At 45.9% G+C, this 20,107-nt stretch overlaps 3 protein-coding genes and 1 non-coding gene across 6 annotated transcripts in view; 2 read left to right on the top strand and 2 right to left on the bottom strand.

The window, feature by feature from the left end:
• Positions 1-2,175, bottom strand: part of Zzef1 (zinc finger ZZ-type and EF-hand domain containing 1) — a 115,327-nt gene extending 113,152 nt beyond the window's left edge. Inside the window, 2 exon segments of the mRNA XM_027426815.2 lie at positions 1,811-2,004; positions 2,007-2,175. Coding sequence (XP_027282616.1) covers positions 1,811-2,004; positions 2,007-2,175 — 363 coding nt within the window.
• Positions 2,176-2,397: 222 nt separating this feature from the next.
• Positions 2,398-18,726, top strand: LOC100756943 (neuferricin). Of its 3 annotated transcripts, none has more exons than XR_003487283.2 (5): positions 2,398-2,942; positions 8,179-8,319; positions 10,487-10,673; positions 11,590-12,230; positions 16,502-18,726. XR_003487283.2 is itself a non-coding variant. In XM_027426817.2 (4 exons), exons 1-4 carry the CDS (start codon positions 2,690-2,692, stop codon positions 11,801-11,803), a joined length of 795 nt encoding a protein of 264 aa, XP_027282618.1. In that variant the 5' UTR covers positions 2,398-2,689; the 3' UTR covers positions 11,804-16,155. The 3 variants fall into 3 exon arrangements, 1 of the variants encoding a protein (XP_027282618.1); XR_003487284.2 differs by lacking the exon at positions 16,502-18,726 and adding an exon at positions 15,656-16,155; XM_027426817.2 differs by lacking the exon at positions 16,502-18,726 and having other exon boundaries at positions 11,590-16,155.
• LOC113836846 lies at positions 9,632-9,795 on the top strand. Its single transcript, XR_003487369.1, has one exon. It is a non-coding gene; the product is annotated as a U1 spliceosomal RNA (small nuclear RNA).
• The window catches only part of Ankfy1 (ankyrin repeat and FYVE domain containing 1), a 64,479-nt gene continuing 60,789 nt past the window's right edge, over positions 16,418-20,107 (bottom strand). Inside the window, exon 25 of the mRNA XM_027426816.2 lies at positions 16,418-20,083. Within this exon, the coding sequence (XP_027282617.1) occupies positions 19,951-20,083 (133 nt within the window). The 3' untranslated portion in view covers positions 16,418-19,950. The remainder of the gene's footprint in view (positions 20,084-20,107) is intronic.

Genomic DNA, 20,107 nt, shown 5'->3' with positions numbered 1-20,107 from the left:
GCTCAACAGTTCAGAGCCCTGACTACTCTTCCAGAGTAACCACATTCCGTTCCTAGCACCCACAAGACAGCTCACAAATCTCTGTAACTCCAGTTCCAGGAGATTCTGGTACCCTCTTCTGGCCTCCACTGTTATCAGGCATGCAGTGGGATACCGACATACATGCAGTCAAAACATCCATACATATAAAATAAAATAATATAAAAATTAATAATTTAGGGGGCTGGAGAGATGGCTCAGAGATTAAGAGCACCGAATGCTCTTCCAGAGGTCCTGAGTTGAATTTCCAGCAACCACATGGTGGCTCACAACCATCCGTTATGAGATCTGGTGCCCTCTTCTGGTGTGCAGATATACATAGCTTTGGAGCCTATCCTGGCACTCACTCTGGAGACCAGGCTGGCCTCGAACTCACAGAGATCTGCCTGCCTCTGCCTCCCGAGTGCTGGGATTAAAGGTATGCATCACCAATACCGGGCATAAATGCAGTTTTTAAAGGGAAACTTACAAAATATATTAGGTTGACAATTTCATCATTTGCAGGCAACATTCTTGAAATATTTCAAAAGCCTCTGTTTTAGGGCAAACAGAACTTTATAATGATCTACAAGTGATTGGTTTTTTGCTTTACAAACTAACCATTCAATGACTGACAATTTTGCATGGCTTACCATTAAACACCTTTTTGTCGTAACATTGTGGAATTAATAAGGCTTCAGGGAGCAGACTAATAAGAACATAAGAAAAAAAAAAAAGAAGAGGTTTGTGTGATACTCCCTATCTTGCCAATGAAATGATTTACAGGGCAATTCTGGGTCAGTTTTTTTTCTAAATCCTAAATTGAAGAGTTTGCTACAGATATGGGGAGAAATTGCATAAGTACAAGAAATCTAATGCTTCCCTATCAACTTTAGGTCTTTTAAAGGTTTAAATGAGTCTCCCCTGAGCAAATTGAGAACATAGGAAGAGGGGGGAGGAAGCTACGAGAGTGAGAAGGGAAGAAAAGGAAGGATGCAGAGGTCAAGAGGAAGCAGAAAGGTTGAGTCAGGTGTAGATTAGAAGAAAGGACATGATAGGTAGGATTTTTAGTTGGGGGATGGTAGGGGAGGAAGGAAGGGAGAGGAAACTGGGATTGTCATGTAATTCAATATTATTTGTAATTCAAATGTATAGAAAATAAAATAAAAAATAAAATGGACCAAAAAAAGGTTTAAATGAGTCTGGAACAAGCTCTTCGATGATCTAAAATCAAGTGTGTACTTGGGAAAAACTAGTACTTTATAGATGAGGATGGCTTGTAGAGTCTTCAGTGTAATGTTACCCTCCTGCCACATTGGACTCAGATGGTTCCCTGCAAGACCAGTATAGAGGCCAGTAAAACAGAATGGTTTTTACGGCCACTCCCTTGATCTTTGCACATTCTTTCTTATACCCTGATAAGCTTCAGCAAGCAATTAAGCCTGTTCCTGACAACTGCACAAATGTCTGCCTGCTACATGCAGAGACATTTCGGCTGGTTCCTTTTTTCTTTCTTTTTTTTTTCTTTTTCTTTTTTTTTTTTTTTTTTTTTTTTTTTTGAGCAGAGCCAACGTAGCCTGGACTTCCCACACCTCTAGTAAAGGTGAGAGACGTAGCAAAAGTCCGGAGTGATGCACTCCGAATGGGTTCGGGTAACCCCACGCTTCCATTCTAAGAACCCGAGGACCCTATGGCTTCCTGGCTGGCCTCCGCAAAGCAACCGCCCCACCTCTTCACAACCCTGTCGGCCACCACCCTGCCCCCCGGCCAGCAGTCGCCAGCCCACCCTGACCTCCTCGAACTGCTCGCCCGAACAGCCGGCGCCGCGAGCCTCCAGCAACTCCCGGAACTGCTCCAGGGTGACGGACTCCTCACCGCGGCCCAGCCGCTCTTCCAGCCAGCGCAATAGCGCGCCGTGATGCCTCGACACCAGGGATTCGCAGGGGGGTGCGGGCCGCAACGCAGCCGCAGCCTCTCGCAGCCGGCGGGTTCCAGCAGCGCCGCGGCGGACGGCAGCGCCGCGGCCGCAGGGCCGGGGCCAGGGCCGGGGCCGGGGGTCGTGCCAGAGTCGGCAGCCCAGTCCTGATGTGGGCTCCAGCTCTCACCCCCGGCGGCCGCCGCTTCGTCTTCGCTGCTGTTACTCGGAGCGTTCCCCATGGAGCCTCCGTCTTGGGTGCGCAGAGGTGCCGCCGCCGCCGCCGCCTCCCAGCCACGACCTGTCAACCTCCGACAGCTCCAGGCGGGCGGGGACGGGGTGGGGACGACGGCGGCGGCAGCGACTTCCGGCTTCCTGGCCGTCGAGCGAAGTCTGATGTCGCAACGGAGCCGTCAAGCGGATTCCGCCAGCTCACGACAGCTGGGTGAGGCCTCAGAGCACGCCCGGGAGGTGGAAGTCAACAGCTAGCCTCCTTTGCCGCCATCTTTGTTGAGGGCGGAAAAACCTGTCAGCCAGGGCGGTCTCTCGGTGCAGTTTCACTTTCTCCTGCACGCTTCACGTTCTCAAGCTGTGCTGGGATAGTAAGAGAAAGAGCAGGAGCCCAAGAGCAGTGAACTTTGACTCGGACGCTTGTCGAGCGTCACGCCGCTGACATCACGACCGGCGTCTCCGCCATCTTAGTTGTGGCTAAAGAGGTGGCAATCTCGGAAGTGCGGCTTGCGTGCGGTTGTGTAGATGCTGAGGCCATGCGGGCTTGGGGCTGTGCTGAGCCTGGTCGCGGCGGCGGCGGCCGCCGTCTTGGCCGTGTGGTTGATGGACCGGTGGGGTCCCCGCGCTGGCCTCCGCCTCTTCGTACCCGAGGAGCTAGCCCGCTATCGCGGCGGCCCGGGGGACCCGGGTCTGTACTTGGCGCTGCTCGGCCGCGTCTACGACGTGTCCTCCGGCCGGAAGCACTACGAGCCTGGGGCGCACTATAGCGGCTTCGCAGGTATCAGCGAGGATGCTCTCACACCCTTGTCATCCGAGCGGCGAGCGACCGGTCAGCCCACATTCCTCCAGACTGCCGCGGCTGCATGGTCCTGGTTTGCGGCTCGGCCGCAACTAATTCGTTTTTCTGTCCGTCGCGGTGTGTGACTGATTTAGGAGAAGGATGTGTCTCGTTAGTTACTGCTTCCATTCAGAAGTCTACCTGGTCTATATAGCTACCGTACTTCTCCGTCTCTTTAGAGTGATCCGAGTAACCTTTGCTTGGCCCACCACGTTTCTCCTAAAATATCAAAACAGTATTTGAGTCGTTTTTTGTTTGAAAGGCCAGGATAAAGAAGACGCACCCCCCACCCCCCACCCTCCCGTCAGCAGACAAAATAAGGCCTAGGATATAGGGTGGCTAGCCGGTTCAGCAACTCTGTTCCAGGAGAAGGCTAGCCATAAAAAGTTAGATTATAATCTTACTAACGATCTTAAGGAATAGGGATTTTTCCCTTGTGATTTCCCTGGGGACCTTTCATTGGTATTTTGGGTTGGGGTTTCTTACCTCACTGGTATTCTTTTTTTTTTTAGGATTTTATTTATTATGTATACAACATTCTGCTTCCATATATATCTGCACACCAGAAGAGGGTGCTGTATCTCATAACGGATGGTTGTGAGCCACCATGTGGTTGCTGGGAATTGAAATCAGGACCTTTGGAAGAGCAGTCAGTGCTCTTAACATCTGAGCCGTCTCTCCAGCCCCTTACTGGTATTCTTGGTATTTTGGGTTGTGGTTTCTTCCTTTAAAAACCCCTATTGCCAGCCATTCGGGGTCGAAACTCCTCTACCCCTGAGTGGGATGTGAATCTCGGCCCCAGCGTGCTAGTTCCTGTCAATAAATCACATGTGATTGCAGCAAGGTTGGTCTCTCGTGAGTTCTTGGGGGGTCAAGTCATCCCGAGACTTGAGGATCTTCCCTCTCGGGGTTCTTACAGGTTCTAGCAGATGCACTTGCCTGCTTTTCTTAAAAGACAATGAAAAAAAAAAAAAAAAGGAGAATGAAGTTAGAGTACAGTAAAGCAAGTAACTCTTAGGGTCTTTTTTTTTTTTTTTTTTTTAAATATCTACAGTAAGCCAGAAGTGGAGGTGTTTTGCAGTCCTGCAGTGGCTAAGACAGGAAGATTCTCTGAGCTAGGAGGATTCATTCAGCCAGTAATTTGAGGCCAGGTTGGCTCAAAAACAAGACGAAACAATTCTTAGAATAAAATTGGGTATGTTAGCCCTCCCTAGAAATTCATCAAATTAACTTTATTCTGCTGCCGTCCCTCCCTCCTTTTAACAGCAGAGGGGCTAAACAAATGTAATTTGACTAAAGTCCTTTCAAGAAATACTTTTTAAATTTATCTTTAAATTTTATTTTATGTGTGTTTTACCTGCTTGTACATCTCTGAACCACCTGTGTGCCTGATGCCCAGGGATGCCAGAAGAGGCTTTCAAATTTCCTGCAACTGGAAGTGTGGATGGCTGTGTGTACAGTAAGGGTGCTGGGAACCTGGGTCCTCTGGAGGGAGCTGCTGCTGTTGTTAACCACTGAGCCAACTCTCCAGCTCCCAGACTAGTAATTATAAAGATGTTGCTTTTGTAGCCAAAAAGACTGCCTCTTAGTTTAGGAAAGAAAAATGCACGGCAAGTCTAAGACTGGTTATTAGGTTGACAAAAATTTCAAGCTGTCCACTGGTCATTTAGGAGAATTAGGAAGTTGCATTTAAATACAAATCATTCACTTCTTTATCTTAAAACTTCAGACAGTCCAGAAGAGGAAGGGACCTACCCAGGGACATAAAGAGTTATATGCAAAGCTGGACTGGAACCAAGGCTTTTTTTTCTTCTTGCCAGTTGAGTTCACTTTAGGACTCTATCCTGCCAACGTCTGATGCCGCTGTCATGGATGTATACACAGGTGTTGGCGTAAAGACTTCCATTTCTGGGATGATCCTTATACAATATCTGTTAGTATCTGTTGAGTTCTGTGTATACAATATTTGACCTACACTTATTGACTACTGTCATGGGTCCTATCTTGGCCAGGTGCTAAGGAATCCAAGATGTCTCTGACTGCCCACACAGTCTATTAGGGAAGCAGATGTGTTCGTTTATGCAGTCAATATTCATTTTTATTGAGGTACAATTCACAGAAAACTTACTTTAAAGTTTACAAGTGTTTTTGTATATGCAAACATTATCATGATGTAATTTCAGAACATTTTGCTCATCTCCAAAGGACCCATTAACAGCCCTCTCCATTCTCTACCTCCCCATGGCCTGGCATTCCTGTATGCATTGTTCCTACTGATTTGTTCCTTCCATAAGTGGAATCCCACACCTCTCGCATGTCCTTTTAGTCTGCCTTCTACTCAACTTAGAAATTTTAAGGTTCATTAGCATGTGGCCAATACATTGGGGGGGGGGAATTGGGGGTTTCAAGATAGGGTTTTTCTGTGTAATCCTGGCTGTCCTGGAACTTGCTTTATAGACCAGGGTGGCCTCAAACTCACAGAGATCCTCCTGCCTCCCAAGTGCTGGGATTAAAGGTGTGTGGCACCACTGCATGGCTTGTTTTGTTTTCCAGTGCTAGAGATTGAATGCAGGATCCCATGCATGCTAGGCAAGTGTTTTATTGCTAAAACATATCCCCAGTGTCTCTCCCTATACCATTTTAAAGATGAAGGACAGCTCAGGTTGCCCTTGAATATACAGAATTCCTGGCTCTTAATGTCTTTTCATTTTAGCCATCCTAGTGAGTTAAAGTACTGTCTCCTCTATCTGCATCTCTAATGAGTAGATGACAAGCGTGCTCTGCTGTGTCTGGATTTCTGCCTGGGTACCAGCAATCCAAACTCAGGTCCTCAAATTTGCAGAGCCAAGTGCTTTATTGACTGAGCCATCTCTTCCTAAATCCCTGTTTTGTGATATAAGAGGAAAGAACAAGTTTAACCAGAGCCTCTAACCTAGTCAAGGAGGAGGAAAGAGAGGAAGACAGCAGCACACTGAGTGATGGAGAAAGTGACTAGATGAGGTTGGTGGCAAATGCTATTGAGTAAGGGTTAAGGATTTTGAATATTCTCGTCAGGCAAAGGGAAGCACTGAGGATTTTTGGCAGGAAATGACGTGGTGACTTTTTTTTGTTGTTTGGTTTGGTTTGGTTTTTCCAGACAGGGTCTCTGTGTAGCCTTGACTGTCCTGGAACTTGCTCTGTAGACCAGACTGGCCTCAAACTCACAGAGATCCACCTGCCTCTGCCTCCCAAGTTGTGGGATTAAAGATGTATGCCACCACTGCCCATCAACATGATGATATTTTTTGTTTGTTTATAGCTAGGCAAGGGGTCATGTGCCTTTAATCCTAGGTGGCAGAGACAGACAGATCTCTGAGTTCAAGGCCACTCTGGTCTACAGAGCAAGTTCCAGGATGTCCAGGATTATACAGAGAAACCCTGTCCTGAAAAACCAAAAAATATCAGTCTAGGGAGCTGGGCATGGTGGCACACACCTATAATCCCAGTACTCAGAGACAGGTAGGACAGTGTCTGAATTCTAGGCCGTCCTGGTCTATGTAGCAAGTTACAAGCCAGCCAAAGCTATATAGTAAGACCCTGACTCAAAAAAACAAAACCAATAAAAAATAGTCTAGTGCTGGAGACTGACTCATGGGTTAAGAGTGCTTGCTGCTCTTTCAGAGCACCTGAATTCAGATCTTAGTTGGATGGCTCAAATTGCCTGCCACTTCAGCTTCAGGGAACCAATGCCCTCTTCTGGCCCCTTCATGCGTTTATGCACATACACACAGGCAAACAGACACATGTGGGTGGCATATACACAGAGACACACAAAATAAAATTTTATAATAAAATTAAAGACTAGTCTGAGTGTTACCTGGAGAATAGCTTGGTAGGATAAAATGTGGTTCCCTTAGGGGTCCTCTGTGGTAGTTCACCTGACAGATGATGGCAGACTGGGATTATTTGGTAGCAGGTAGAGATAGATGAATACAGAAACTATTTAGGAAGAAAATAAAGACTCCGGCACTAATTAGATGGGAGGGCTAAAAGAGGTATTAAGTCTGCATTTATAGATTGGGCAACTGGTTGATAAGGAACACTAGAGGAGATTAAATGACCATTTCCTTTTTCTTTTTTTTTTTTTTTTTTTTTTTGGTTTTTCGAGACAGGGTTTCTCTGTGGCTTTGGAGGCTGTCCTGGAACTAGCTCTTGTAGACAAGGCTGGTCTCGAACTCACAGAGATCCGCCTGCCTCTGCCTCCTGTGTGCAGGGATTAAAGGTGTGTGCCACCAACGCCCGTCGAAATGACCATTTCCTGAGGCTGATGACCAGAAACCCAAGAAAGGCTTTTTGAAATTGTGATGACTGTGAGACAGCTAAGTGACATTGGTCAAGTGAGAAAGTGCAGTTAATAATTCGTCCCTAGGGCTAAGGAGACGTGAAATGCTGGGAAGACCTGGAGTTTCAGGGAAGCCAGAAGTTAGCATTTTGAATTTTATCAATTGAATATTGTTGAAATTAGATAAAAGCTGATGGGACAGGTGTGGTGGTACACACCTTTATTCCCAGAATTTGGTTCTTTTTTTTTTTTTTTTTTTTTTTTTTTTTTTTTTTTGGTATTTTGAGACAGGGTTTCTTTGTGTAGCTTTGGAACCTATCCTGGCACTCGCTCTGGAGACTAGGCTGGCCTTGAACTCACAGAAATCTCCCTGCCTCTGCCTCCTGAGTGCTGGGATTAAAGGTGTGCGCCACCAACACCCAGCCTATTCCCAGAATTTGGAAGGTGGGCCGATCTCTATGAGATCAGACCAGCCTGGTCTCTATATCAAACTCCAAACCAAACCAAATCATAGTGAGACCTTGTCTCAAAAAACAAAAAAGCAAGTGCATGACAGTTGCCAAAAATTCATGTCCCTGGTCCAGAAGGTTCCTGGGAGTAAGGACTAGGGGTTGTTAGGACATGTCTTCAGAGAGCAAAAGTTTTGCCGCCAGGTGGGATAGCACACTTTCCCTCACTTGGGAGGCAGGATGGATCTCTGTGAGTTTGATGCCACCTTGTCTACAGAGTGAGTTCCTAAACAGCCAGGGCTACACTGAGAAATCTTCTCTTGGGGAAAAAAAAAAAGGAACAGAAGTTTTAATTGGTACAATATTGTGATTTATAACCGAATCTTTGGGAACTTCTTTCCTGAAGGCCGTGATGCATCCAGAGCATTTGTGACAGGAGACTATTCTGAAGCTGGCCTCGTGGATGATGTAACTGGCTTGTCCTCCTCTGAGATACTGATACTTCACAAGTGGCTTTCATTCTACCAGAAAAACTATGTATTTGTAGGTATGTAGTCCTTGACCATTGCTGTAGATTTCAGTTGGTTATCTTGCCATGTTTTTCAGGGGACCTGGATTCTTTAGGAACTGGGCTCAAGGTCAAACTTTGAAACCAGCCCCAGGTTTTTTATGTTAGGTTCTTGCTGTTAGTGAAGGAGTAATGCCCAGAAGTTGTGAGTAATCTTGGGAGGGTGTTGCCAGGCCTGTACTTTGGTGTCAGTGGCCCCCCAGTCAGTGTCATCTGTGTTAGACATGAACAGCCAGCTCCAGAGGCAGCCTCCCTGTGGCTCTGGTACAATTAGGAAGGCTTGAAGCCACACGTGTGTGGTTCTGATGCTTCGTTTCAGTTGCCCTCTGATGAAGCAGATATCCTGAGTGAACTGTTTCTGGGATGGAAGTTATGCTAATCATGCATTCATTTTTTCATTCATTCAGGGTTTCATGTAGCCTGGCTCAAACTCTCTATGTAGATCAGGCCACCCTTGAATTCCTGATCCTGCTGCCTCCATCTCATGTATTAATGCCAGTTGTGTGTTGTCCTGCACTTGTTGCTTACTGGTAATACATGAAGGAACTCAATTCTTGAGTGGGCAGGCAATTGACAGACACTCATCGCTACAGTCTTTCCTAAGCCCTGAGAGCTAGGATGGCTGGGGCCAGTCCTGTCTTCTGTGTGTAGCCCCACCGCTCATGGAGCCCCACATGTCGGGGGGAGGTATGTCAGCAGGTGGTTAATCAGGAAGCTGAGAGATGACATCTTTAAATATAATCACAAAGCAGAGAGAGGGTGAACTGGAAGGGCAGCCAGGCTATTAATACTCAAATCTCTCTGCCCTCAGTGACGGACTTCTTCAGCAACTCTGCACCACCTCCCCAAATAGCACCACCAACTAAGAACCAAGTGTTCAAATGCCTGAGCCTATAGAGGACATTTCTGATTTAAAACCACCACAGGAACGTTGGTAAGGGAGTGGGACTCAAGAGTATGAATGAAGTCCAGGGCTTTCCATTGGAACCTGAGTCCAGCTCAATTCTCAGAGACTGACTATAGAGGTTGGACCCACACAGCTGGGACAGGGAACCACACTACCTCCTACTTGCTCAGACCTCCCTGAAGTGTTTTCTGGGACTTCCTCCATCCAATACAGTAGTCCCTTTTAAGACATTTTGCACCTCAGGACTTGGACACAGCAAGCTGTGGTGCTCAAGGAGAATGGAACCTTTTTCCCGCTGCCTGTGAACTGCAACCACTTGGTAGCTGCTTTCATATCTTAAATATTAAAACAATTTTGAAAGCCATTTTAAAAACTAATGTCCACATACTTACCTGGCAGAGGAAATACCATAGTCACAAAGGTAGTTTTCCCAGGGCGAGGCTTATCCATTGCACTCCAGATGTGCTGACCCCTGCTGTTTCCCCAAATGCAGGAAATTCGACTGCGAAATTTGTGGTAGTGGGAGACTGCATTCATGCTCTTCCCTGGGGAAAAGAATTAATGTCTACTAAATACTGAGTCAGAAGAAAGTGGTGGAGGAGAAAACATGGGTTCTGAGCTAGTCTCACTAAATAGTTCTGTAAGACAAAGTAATTTGACATGGACCCAGAAAAATGTGGGCTAATAAACTGTATATTCACCCAGCATTTACTAAATATTTAGTGTCACCCAAGCACTACAGAGTATTGATAAATGTGTCACACAATTCTCAGGGAACTGGTGTGGTGTGATAAAAATTTGATCATTTCCATATTGACAGCTAGCTGACTCTTTAGCCCCAGCTAAGCAGAACCACAGATTCTAGATGCAAAATAGCAACGGCCCTGAGAGAGTCTTTAGGTGACTCTCAAACATCCGTCTGGAACTTCACAAGCCAGGCCTCCATCATCTGCATTTCTCTCAGCACTCTTATCTTCCAAGTTCCTACGGAACAGCTCATCAAGCTTTGAGCACTCAATGGCTTTTCTAGTGCAAAGTTCCAGAGCCCTTCTACAGCCCTCCCCAAAACAGTTGGTCAGGTCTGTCACAGCAGTGCCCTCTGATTTTGGTATCAGTTTCTGTTTTAGGTTTTCTATTGATGTGATGAAACACCATGTCCACAAGGAACTTGGAGAGAAAATGATTTATTTGGCTTACCCTTTCTGCTACTCTGACCAACCTTTTTCCTTGTTGTCTCAGGGAGATTGGTTGGAAGGTTCTACGGAGAGGATGGACTGCCCACTTCAGAACTAACCCAGGTAGAGGCCATAGTGACTAAAGGCATGGAGGCAAATGAACAGCAACAGAGAGACAAACAGAAGTTCCCTCCATGTAATGCTGAGTGGAGCTCTGCCAAAGGCAGCCGGCTCTGGTGCTCCCAAAAGAGGTAAGCAGGCTTCTGTACTGCTCTGCCACCTCTCCTGAATCCATCTTCTAAGCCAGCCTTTATTATTTGTTTGTTTGTTTGTTTATTATTTAGGGACTCCACAACTGACTTGCTAAGTGAGGGAGCCTACATGTACTATGCATACTAGGTCTTCTGAGTTATTTTTATGTACTTACTGTGATAAAACACCTGAAAGAAGCAATTTAAGGGGGAAAAGATCTCACCACTTGTATGGTTGTAGTGAGTACAGTCCACTGTGGCAGGGAAGGCATGGTAGAGCAGCTTGGTCTATGGCTATGGAGGTATGTAGCTCCAGTTCTCATATCATTACAGATGGGGAAGTGAGGCTGTTCCAGAACAAGAAACAGACGTAACCTTCAAGGCCTGCACAAGTGACTCATGGCATGAAAACTGGCTGGTCCGGGAGACCTCTCAGTCACTAGCATCAGCTCAGGGAAATGACACTGCTGCAGCTTAAGAAAGAAAAGGGGGCTGGGTGTTGGTGGTGTACACCTTTAATCCCAGCACTCGGGAGGCAGAGGGAGGCGGATCTCTGTGAGTTCGAGGCCAGGATAGGCTCCAAAGCTACACAGAGAAATCCTGTCTCAAAAAAAAAAAAGGAAAGAAAGAAAGAAAGAAAGGAAGGAAGGAAGGAAGGAAGGAAGGAAGGAAGGAAGAAAAGGGGTTGGGGCAAGGGCACAGTGAAGGGACATGGACCCTTACTTCCTTCTAGAGACGGTAGTATTAGGATTGTGTGTGGAAAGCCAGAGAAGTAGGAGAGTTTATGGCCCAGGCTGAGACGGGAAATGGGATGAAGGACTTCTCCTCTTCATAATACCCTGCAAGTGTTTCTTCCTCTTGTCCCAGGGGCTTGTAAGTTGGTGTTTTTAAGAAGTCCTCTTTCCCTTTTTTCTAGTGGAGGTGTGAACAGAGACTGGATTGGTGTCCCCAGGAAGCTATATAAGCCAGGGGCCAAGGAGCCCCACTGTGTGTGTGTGAGAACAACTGGCCCCCCTAGTGACCAGCAAAACAACCCTAGACACTCAAATCGTGGGGACTTGGACAACCCCAACTTGGAAGAATATACAGGCTGCTCACCTTTGGCCACTGAGTGTTCCTTCCCAGTCTAAGATGGTGTCCTGTATGTTGATGACACATGGAGAACCTTCCCTAGATCTCCAGGAAGCCCTTCATATTTGTGCTCTAGGAGGCTCCTGGCATGAAAACAGGAGGGTCAAGGACTCCAGCCTCACTCTGCAAATGTGTGTCACAATTCTGTTGGTTGAGAGAAGAACCTAATAGCCTACCTGGTGTGGTCAGATTGTTTTGACACTATTTGGAAGCTTGGTCCTGTCATCTTCCTTGAGAGCCTGCGGACATTAATGAACATAGCGTGATCAATGTAGGACTGCCTGGATTCATGCTGCCCTCATCAGAGCTTGGACTCTGCCCATCATGCCAGTCTGGCTGGTACTTGGAGCAGTAGCAGAACAAGATAGTGGCTCTCAGCAGAGATGCAGGCATCTCCCAAGAAGCTGTGCCTCTTGCAGAATCAAGGTAACTGTTCTAAATCACAAGGTAACTGACTAAGCTCACAATCTCTGACTTTTGTGACATTTCTAAAACCTCCAAGACAAACTTGAGTTTAGTGACTCCATCAGAGCTAGGCTGGTACAGTAAGATGTGATAATAAACTGGGATGGGTTGATCCTGGGATAGGAAAGCTTTTACTTACACAGATGGAGCACACCCAGATGTGTATTGAACCACTCACTTTCCTCATATCATTAATGAAAAGGTGTCCCTCCATTCCTGAGTTTCTACACCTACCACATGTTTTGAAAGGGGCTTCTGCTCCAGGTTTCTCAACCCCATTCAATGCTGAATTCCCCTGCCTTCTCTGCAGGGGTCAATTCTTACCTATCTTTGTTGTTGTTGCTCATTTTCGTATTTGAGAGAGGGTCTCCTATAGCTCTGGCTGTCCTAGAAGTTACTAGGTAGACCAGGCTGGCACGGAACTCACAAGGATCCATCTGCCTCTGCCTCCCAACTGTTGGGATTATAGGCTTGTCCCACCGTGCCTTGCTAATTCCTACCTATTTTGATCTCTGCTACTTTTTAAAACATTACTTGGCTTTTTGAGGCAGGATCTTATGTATCCAGGCTGGCCTTGAGCTCAGTGTGTAGGCATGTGCTACCGTGCCCAGTTTATGCAATACTAGCTAGGGACTGACCCAGAGGTGTATGCATGCTAGGCAAGCACTTTACCGACTGAGCTACATCTCTAGACCCTTGATCTTCATTGCTCTTGACTCTGTTGGTCCTGCAAGGTCCCCATAAAGTCCTCACTTGCTGTACTGGTCCCACTGGCAGCCCTTCCTCCTGTCTCTGTGGTTCACTCTAGGAACCTTCTCCTTGGCTTTTCTTTCTCCCACTTCAGGCAGTACACTACTAGGCAGTATCTCTGATCCAAAGGGCTTGATAATGAAGTCTGTGAGCTCTTTCTGGAGGCACTGCAAACCCCACATTGCTTTTTTTTTCTTTTTGCATACATGATGTATGTGTGCATATATCAGTGAAATGTGACATTTGCTGTCTTCCTGTATTTCTTTCCACCTTATGAGAGACAAGTGACTCTTAATTGACAAGACTAGCTGGCCAGCAAGCTCCAGGAATCCTGTCTCTTCCTCCTCAGTGCTAGGCTACAAGTGTGTGTCACCATGCCTGGATTTTTACAAGTATCCAAACTCCAGTCCTTACGCTTGTATGGTAGGTACTTCACTAACTGAGCCATCTCCCCAGCCCTACAATGCTAATGCCTTCATCCTCCTTGTCACCAGATGTCATAGTATCAGCTGTCAACTTGACACATAGTCACCTGGGAAAAGAATTGCCAGAATTGTCCAGATCCTATTGCTGAAGTTAAACACATGAAGAATCACCATGCTAGATTCATTTATATCCCTCTGTGTGTGTGCATGGGGACTAGGTATTTTCTTTAATTGCTAATTGAGGTCATGTGCACAGGGCAGGGAGCACCAGGTGCCTATTGTGGGCTGTGTCACCCCTGAGTAGGTGGGCCTGGTTGTACAAGAAAGGTAGCTGAATCCAAGCATGGATTCACTAAAGGTACACACCTTTAATTCCAGGGGAGACAGGTGGCCTCTGACTTTGAGGCCAGTCTGTTCTACAGTTTGTTCCAGGACAGCAAAGGCTACATAGCAAGACCCTGTCAAGACAGAGGGAGGGAGGGAAGAAAGAAAGGAAGGAAGGAAGGAAGGAAGGAAGGAAGGAAGGAAGGAAGGAAGGACCGATCAAGTGAGCAAGCCAGCTGGCAGCATTGCTCCATAATTTCTCCTTCATTGGCTTCTGTTGATTTCCCTCAGTGGTGAACTGTTACCTAGAAGTATAGGATAAAATAAATCCTTTCCTCCCCAAGTTGGTTTTGGTCAGAACACCATATGACCAATCCCACCATCCCAACTATCCCAACCATCCCAACCATCCCAACCATCCCAACCATCCCAACCCTGCTCCAGGGAAAAGCCTATATCCTCCTGGCCAGCCTGTATCCTTAGGTCCTACCTACTAACTTCCTCTTTACTCCTCCTCCCTCTGGTCGCCTTGTTCCACCCCCTTCACTACTGTGGTAGGTCATCTTTCTTCATGATGATCAGGGTAGTCTCTACTTAAACCTCCCAGGGTGTCTTAGTTAGAGTTTCTGTTGCTGTGATGAAACACCATAACAAAAAGGCAAGTTGGGGAGGAAAGGGTTTGTTTATTCAGCATTGCTGTTTATCACTGAAGGATGTCAGGACAGGAACTCAAAACAGGGAAGGATCCCCGAGACAGGAGCTGATGCAGAGGCCATAGAGAGAAGCTGCTTATGGGCTTGCTTCCCCTGGTTTGCTCAGACTACCTTCTTTTAGAACTCTGGACCAATAGCCTTACACCACACATCATGGGCTGGAACCTCTCCCATTGATCACTAAATGAGAAAGTGCCTTACAGCTGGATTTCATTGAGGCATTTCCTCAACTAAGGCTCCTTCTTCTGATGATTCTAACTTGTGTCAGGTTGACACATAAAACCACCTAGTACACAGGGGCTCCCCATATCTTTGAGGATCACACGGAGCACTGTGGCAGAGGGGTCCCTTGCATTGACTATCTGGCTTTATTCTATTCCTTCCCTGTGTGCCCTGCTCTATGTAATCCCTATACACAAACCCTTGCTTCTGGTGACTCTTTCTCCCTCACTCCCATTAGTCTAGAACCTTCTCCTTGGCTTTTCTTTCTCCCACTTCAGGCAGTACACTACTAGGCAGTATATCTGATCCAAAGGGCTTGATAATGAAGTCTGTGAGCTCTTTCTGGAGGCACTGCAAACCCCACACAGAACCTACCTGGGTACCTTCATTAGCCATAGGCCCAGAGTAGATTTTAACTCTTAGCTTTCCACCAGCATTTAGTTGCTCACCTTTTGTGGACACGGTGGTACAACCCTTCAATCCTACCACTTGGGAGGCAGAGTCAGGCAGATTTTTGAGTTTGAGGATAGCTTGGTCTACATACCAAGTTCCAGGCCATCCAGCGCTATAGTGAGACCCCGCACCAAAAAAGGATCTACCCTTGTGGGCTTGAAACCTGATCCTGTCAGCCTCAAACTAAACACACAAGACTGATTCATACATTCATGGAACATGAACACTGTTTGCACTCCCAGGGCAGGAACTGATGGTGAACTGATCAAGGACCTTGTTCTGAATTCTGGACAGTCCTGAACCTAGTTCCTGAGTGCTGGGAGTAAAGGGGATGGGACCATCCAAGTTCTAAGAAGCCCCTAGAGAATAAGCTAGATCACCATAGCTAGTCTGAGTTGGGGGCAAGCAAAATGAAGAGGACCAGAGAAAAGAACACATTAATCCAAGTAAGTATCCTGAAGACCTGCTTACTAGAGTATTTTTTCTTTTTTTGTACTAGATTGGAAGTTTTATGGACCAGCTATAATCTGCAGGCCCCTAGACCTTCCTTAACATTCTCTGAAGCCCACAGTGCCAGCCCCAACCCACTTTTTCTTCATCTTGGCCAGTGGGTAAATCCTTGTAGTTGCTCTGAATAATGGAATAAAGGAGGAGTCCAGAATTCTTTGGACAGCTTCCATGGGGCCAGACAGCTGAAACTCCATCAGCACTCACATGCACCTCTGGAGCTTCCACTTTGGGAGGCAGGAGTGCAGCAGCTGCTTACACTGTACAAAACACTTACTTTGTGACATCTGTCAACATGTGATGTGTCACATGAAATGTAGCACTGAAATGTAAAGGGTAGCTTTCAAGACATTTATTAATTAGTTCACATATCAATTTTTAAAAACTTTATTCTTTGTGTATGAGTATTTTGCCTGCATGTACATCTGTGTATCGAATGAATTCCTGGTGCCTGAAGAGGTTGTGAACTTCCATGTGGTGCTGGGAATGGAACCTGGGTCCTCTGAGCCAACTCTCCAGCCTTCATATTTAGTTTTTTGAGACAGGGTTTCTCTATGTAGTCTTGGCTGTCCTGGAACTTGTTCTGTAGACCAGGTCTCAAACTCAGAGATCCCCCTGCCTCTGTGATAAAAGGTGTGTTCCACCACCACCATGTGGCTCAATTTATTAAAATTGTTTTTTTTTTTAAATGTTCATTGGTACTTGTGGGTTAGAAGTAGCCATAAATGTCTTTAATTAAAGCTTCCACTTGAAATTCACAATTTTACCTTATTTTTATTATAAGGAATTATTACAGAAAATGAAAATACCAATATTTGAAAAATACATTCCATTACAGACTCCAAAGAAATAATGCTGCTAAGCGCCATGGTCCCAGATGCTGCTGTCATTCCCACACTGAGCACCACCAGTGGTTTGGAAGCCAAAGTGATCTATCCAAACATGTGCCTTCAGTTTTAAAGGCCCAGCTGCTGCCTTGTCCTTGGTACCACAAAGATGCCACATGGCTGCCCAACAGGCAAGTCAGTAAGTCCAGTAGTCCCCAGACTCCCTTGCTATAGAAAACCAATGTTGTCAGTTTTAACAGTTAATATATTATTTATGCCACACCAAAGAGGACTGTATAGGCAGTGGTCCTCCAGAGAAAGTCTTTAAGGCATCCATGACATCTGGGATTTAATATATTTAGTGAACCAGTCACATTCAGTTTTTCACTAGGTCAATTCTGTAAAGTGAACATGGCTCAGAGGCCTGTGCTGTGCTGCTTCCTCTGAAGGGCTGGCAGGGGAGCTCTGGAGCTTCAGGTGGTCTAGGGGGCTGGTCCTGAAGGAAGCCAGTGTCTGTGAGGGAGGCATACTTTTTACTTATACAGTGATGTTGCTGCTTCTCAAGCTTAAGTATGTAGCAGTTCAGCCACATTCTTTTTGCCAGGTAAGGAAATCCTAGATGGAGGCTTTGCCCCCCACCCCTTGTCTACAAATAAGACTAGTGCTGGAACAGTTCAATATGGGGGTCAGGCACAAACTGGGAAGGGCAGTGAGACCACACACACCCAGTTCTCTGAAAGCCCACTTCAAGGAAAGGGAGGAAGTTGACAGGTAGTCAGAAACAACTCAGGGCTCTGAGGTAGAGAATAAAAACATCACGTGGACCCCACAGCTTGGAGAGAATATGGCAGGCAAACTGAGCAGTGAATATTCAGACTTGACTGAATTGGTTATTGGGGTGGAATAGGCCCAAAACTTGTGTTCTAACACTCACCGAGTGAGATACCAGTAAAAAGACAACTGGAAACAAAGGAGTCCTCAGTGTAGGCACTTAAGCTTGTTGGGACATCACTGTTAGAGGATCATAGCAAATTAGTTTAAGCACATGGTTTGTACCTGTCTTTAAAACAACAACAACAACAAAAAACCTCTTAATGATACACTGTACAGTAAGACTAGTGATGAACAAGAGGCAGTTAAAAAGCTAGGTAAGCACAGTAGTGCTAACTGATGCAGCAATTATGTTTCAGTGAAGTTTATTCTTCCTGCTCTGCTCATTTGCAACTGGCAACTTTTTGAATGAATAAAATGTTTTGCTGCTAGTTCTCAAGGTACTGATTAAGACTGAATAAGAACAGCTAAGCAGTTTCATGGTGAAGTCTGGTCAGCATGGAGAGAGCACAGGAGAGATACACAGTAAGTCTGGTTCTGGCCAGGGCAGTGCAGAGCAGAAGTGCAGCACAGGGAACATGGCATGGTTGGGATGTGGAAGGATGCCTAAGCCATGCCTGCAGCATGGGTACCGATGCCCAAGGCACACAGCCCTGCTCAGCCACAGCCGGTCACTATGCTGACCTCTGAAGGAATAGAAGCTTGAACCCACATACTTTTAGGCATGATCTTCAGATTGTAAGTACAATTACAGGCAAGATTGTTACTGAAACTGGTATAGGGCAAGGACAAAATGATCAGCTTCATCCTGATTCCCTATTTTCCCCTCTTCACTGTGAACAAGAAAAACAAGTATATGTGTACCGACCACCTTGGTTTATAGCAGAACCATAATTACCTTCCTCATTAAAGAATCACGGTACCAACTAAATTCTAGGTCTCCGTGCCCCTTTTTAGGCAATGAAAATTAGAAATTGACACATGCTTCATGTAGTTGTTGGCTAAGACTGGCTAAATGTTCCCATGAAATAAGTCACAGGCTGGGGACATCGGCACTCCTCTAAGTAACTCTTCCTTTCAAACTCTGCATACAAGCTAATATTAACATATAAATCGCACACGTATTCTTAGAAAGTAGCACACTGGTTTATCAGCACATTTTATACATATTTAGGTAGTAAAAAGTCTAACTCTACACAACAGAGGACATACCACTATCCAAGAAAGGTGATGCCAAAAGAAGTCCCTTTTATTCATACATCTGTACTCCATTAATGCAAATCATGTAGGCTACCAAATGTCTCAAAAAATCAGTGTGTGTGTGATTGACCTTGTTAATCTCTTGAGTGTAACTAGTGTTCATTTCATAGTAGCTTTGTTTTTGTTTCTTAAAAAAAAAAAAAAAGTGGTAGAAGTTTCTCTTTCAGTGTGCAATAAAATAAAATTTAAAAAATTGAAATTCCGAACCAGAAACAATCCAAAACACGGGCCCAACTTTAAAAAGAAAGAGGCCCAGCATCCCAGGGTTAATACAGGCAGCAGCAGGAACCCAAGCCCCGTGCTTCAGAGCCTTGCTCCAAGTTTCAGCCAGACTTCCAAAACAGGCTGCTTATAGTTTGGCCAGGGCCTTTGGCTGCTGGCTCTGATGGGGCAGGGCACCAACAGCACTCAGCATGCAAGGCAAGGTCTTAGCAGGAAGGATATGTCAGGGAGTATGGATTTCTTCCTTCTTGGCAGTTTTCCCTTTAAGATTAGTGTGTGCTGAGGTTCAGTCCAAGCTGGCCATCAGAATCACTGATAGAAGGGTATGTGAAGGTATTTTTGAATTGGATTCACCAATGATGCAGCTTTAGAAAAAGTGCAGCACAGTCAAAGTGCATTTCTTCTGTCACTCCAGTGGCAGCAATTGAGGACTCCACAGACAGGACGCAGCAAGACGAGAGAATGAGACAGCTGCTAGGTGTCAAACTGCCACTGCACTGACACCATAGCAGTATCAACATTGGTAAAGCTTTCGGTTGTTAAGGCCACAATTTTTCAGCTCTCATCTTTGAACCCTGTTTAGAAAGATTTCACCTTTTTAAAAGGAGTAGCTCACTAAAAAATACAGCTTAGCTTTAAAAAGAAAGAAAAGACTTGAGGGCAAGAGGTTCCTATTATCTTTATGAAAACACTGTGCATTAAAGGCCATAGCCACTTAGAGTAGCCACCACCCTAGAGTAATCAGCTCTCATCTAGCAGCTGTGGCTCTACTCTGTCAGGCTCTGCCTCTAAGTCAGCCCAGGCAGGAAGACTTTGTGAATTCTCTGAGATGGATGCTATACTACCAAAAGGGAAAATTGTCTCCAAATGTCCTTGTGTGCTGCTAGCTGATTCCTATCACATTTGTCACACATTGTCTACACTGGCCTGGTCCAACCAGTGAGACATCTAGTGCACTAGACCACAGTCTGACACAGTCATACAGAATCATCTGAAATGGCATCACACCATGGCCTGTAATTGTTCCAGTCTTCTGCCGCAGGAAGACAACTGCCAGCTCTTGCTCTGGGTAGGAGGCAGGCTGGTGAGTAGAGCAGCTGCTGGGGAGGTGCCAGGGGATGCAGGCCTGGACCCTCCTAGGGGCTCACTAAGAGACTCCACCCAGAGTCAGTACATCAAAGCAAATGTTGCAAACCCGCACAGGCTTGTTCAGGTCAAACTTTATAATAGGAATCTCCTTGGTTGAACATTTATGGCAAAGAAGACGGCCGCAATGACGACTGTGGAGGCAAAGAAAGAAATAT

Source organism: Cricetulus griseus, chromosome 7 (genome assembly GCF_003668045.3).
Source record: "Cricetulus griseus strain 17A/GY chromosome 7, alternate assembly CriGri-PICRH-1.0, whole genome shotgun sequence".
NCBI lineage: Eukaryota > Metazoa > Chordata > Mammalia > Rodentia > Cricetidae > Cricetulus > Cricetulus griseus.
This window is presented reverse-complemented; position numbering and strand designations above follow the sequence as displayed.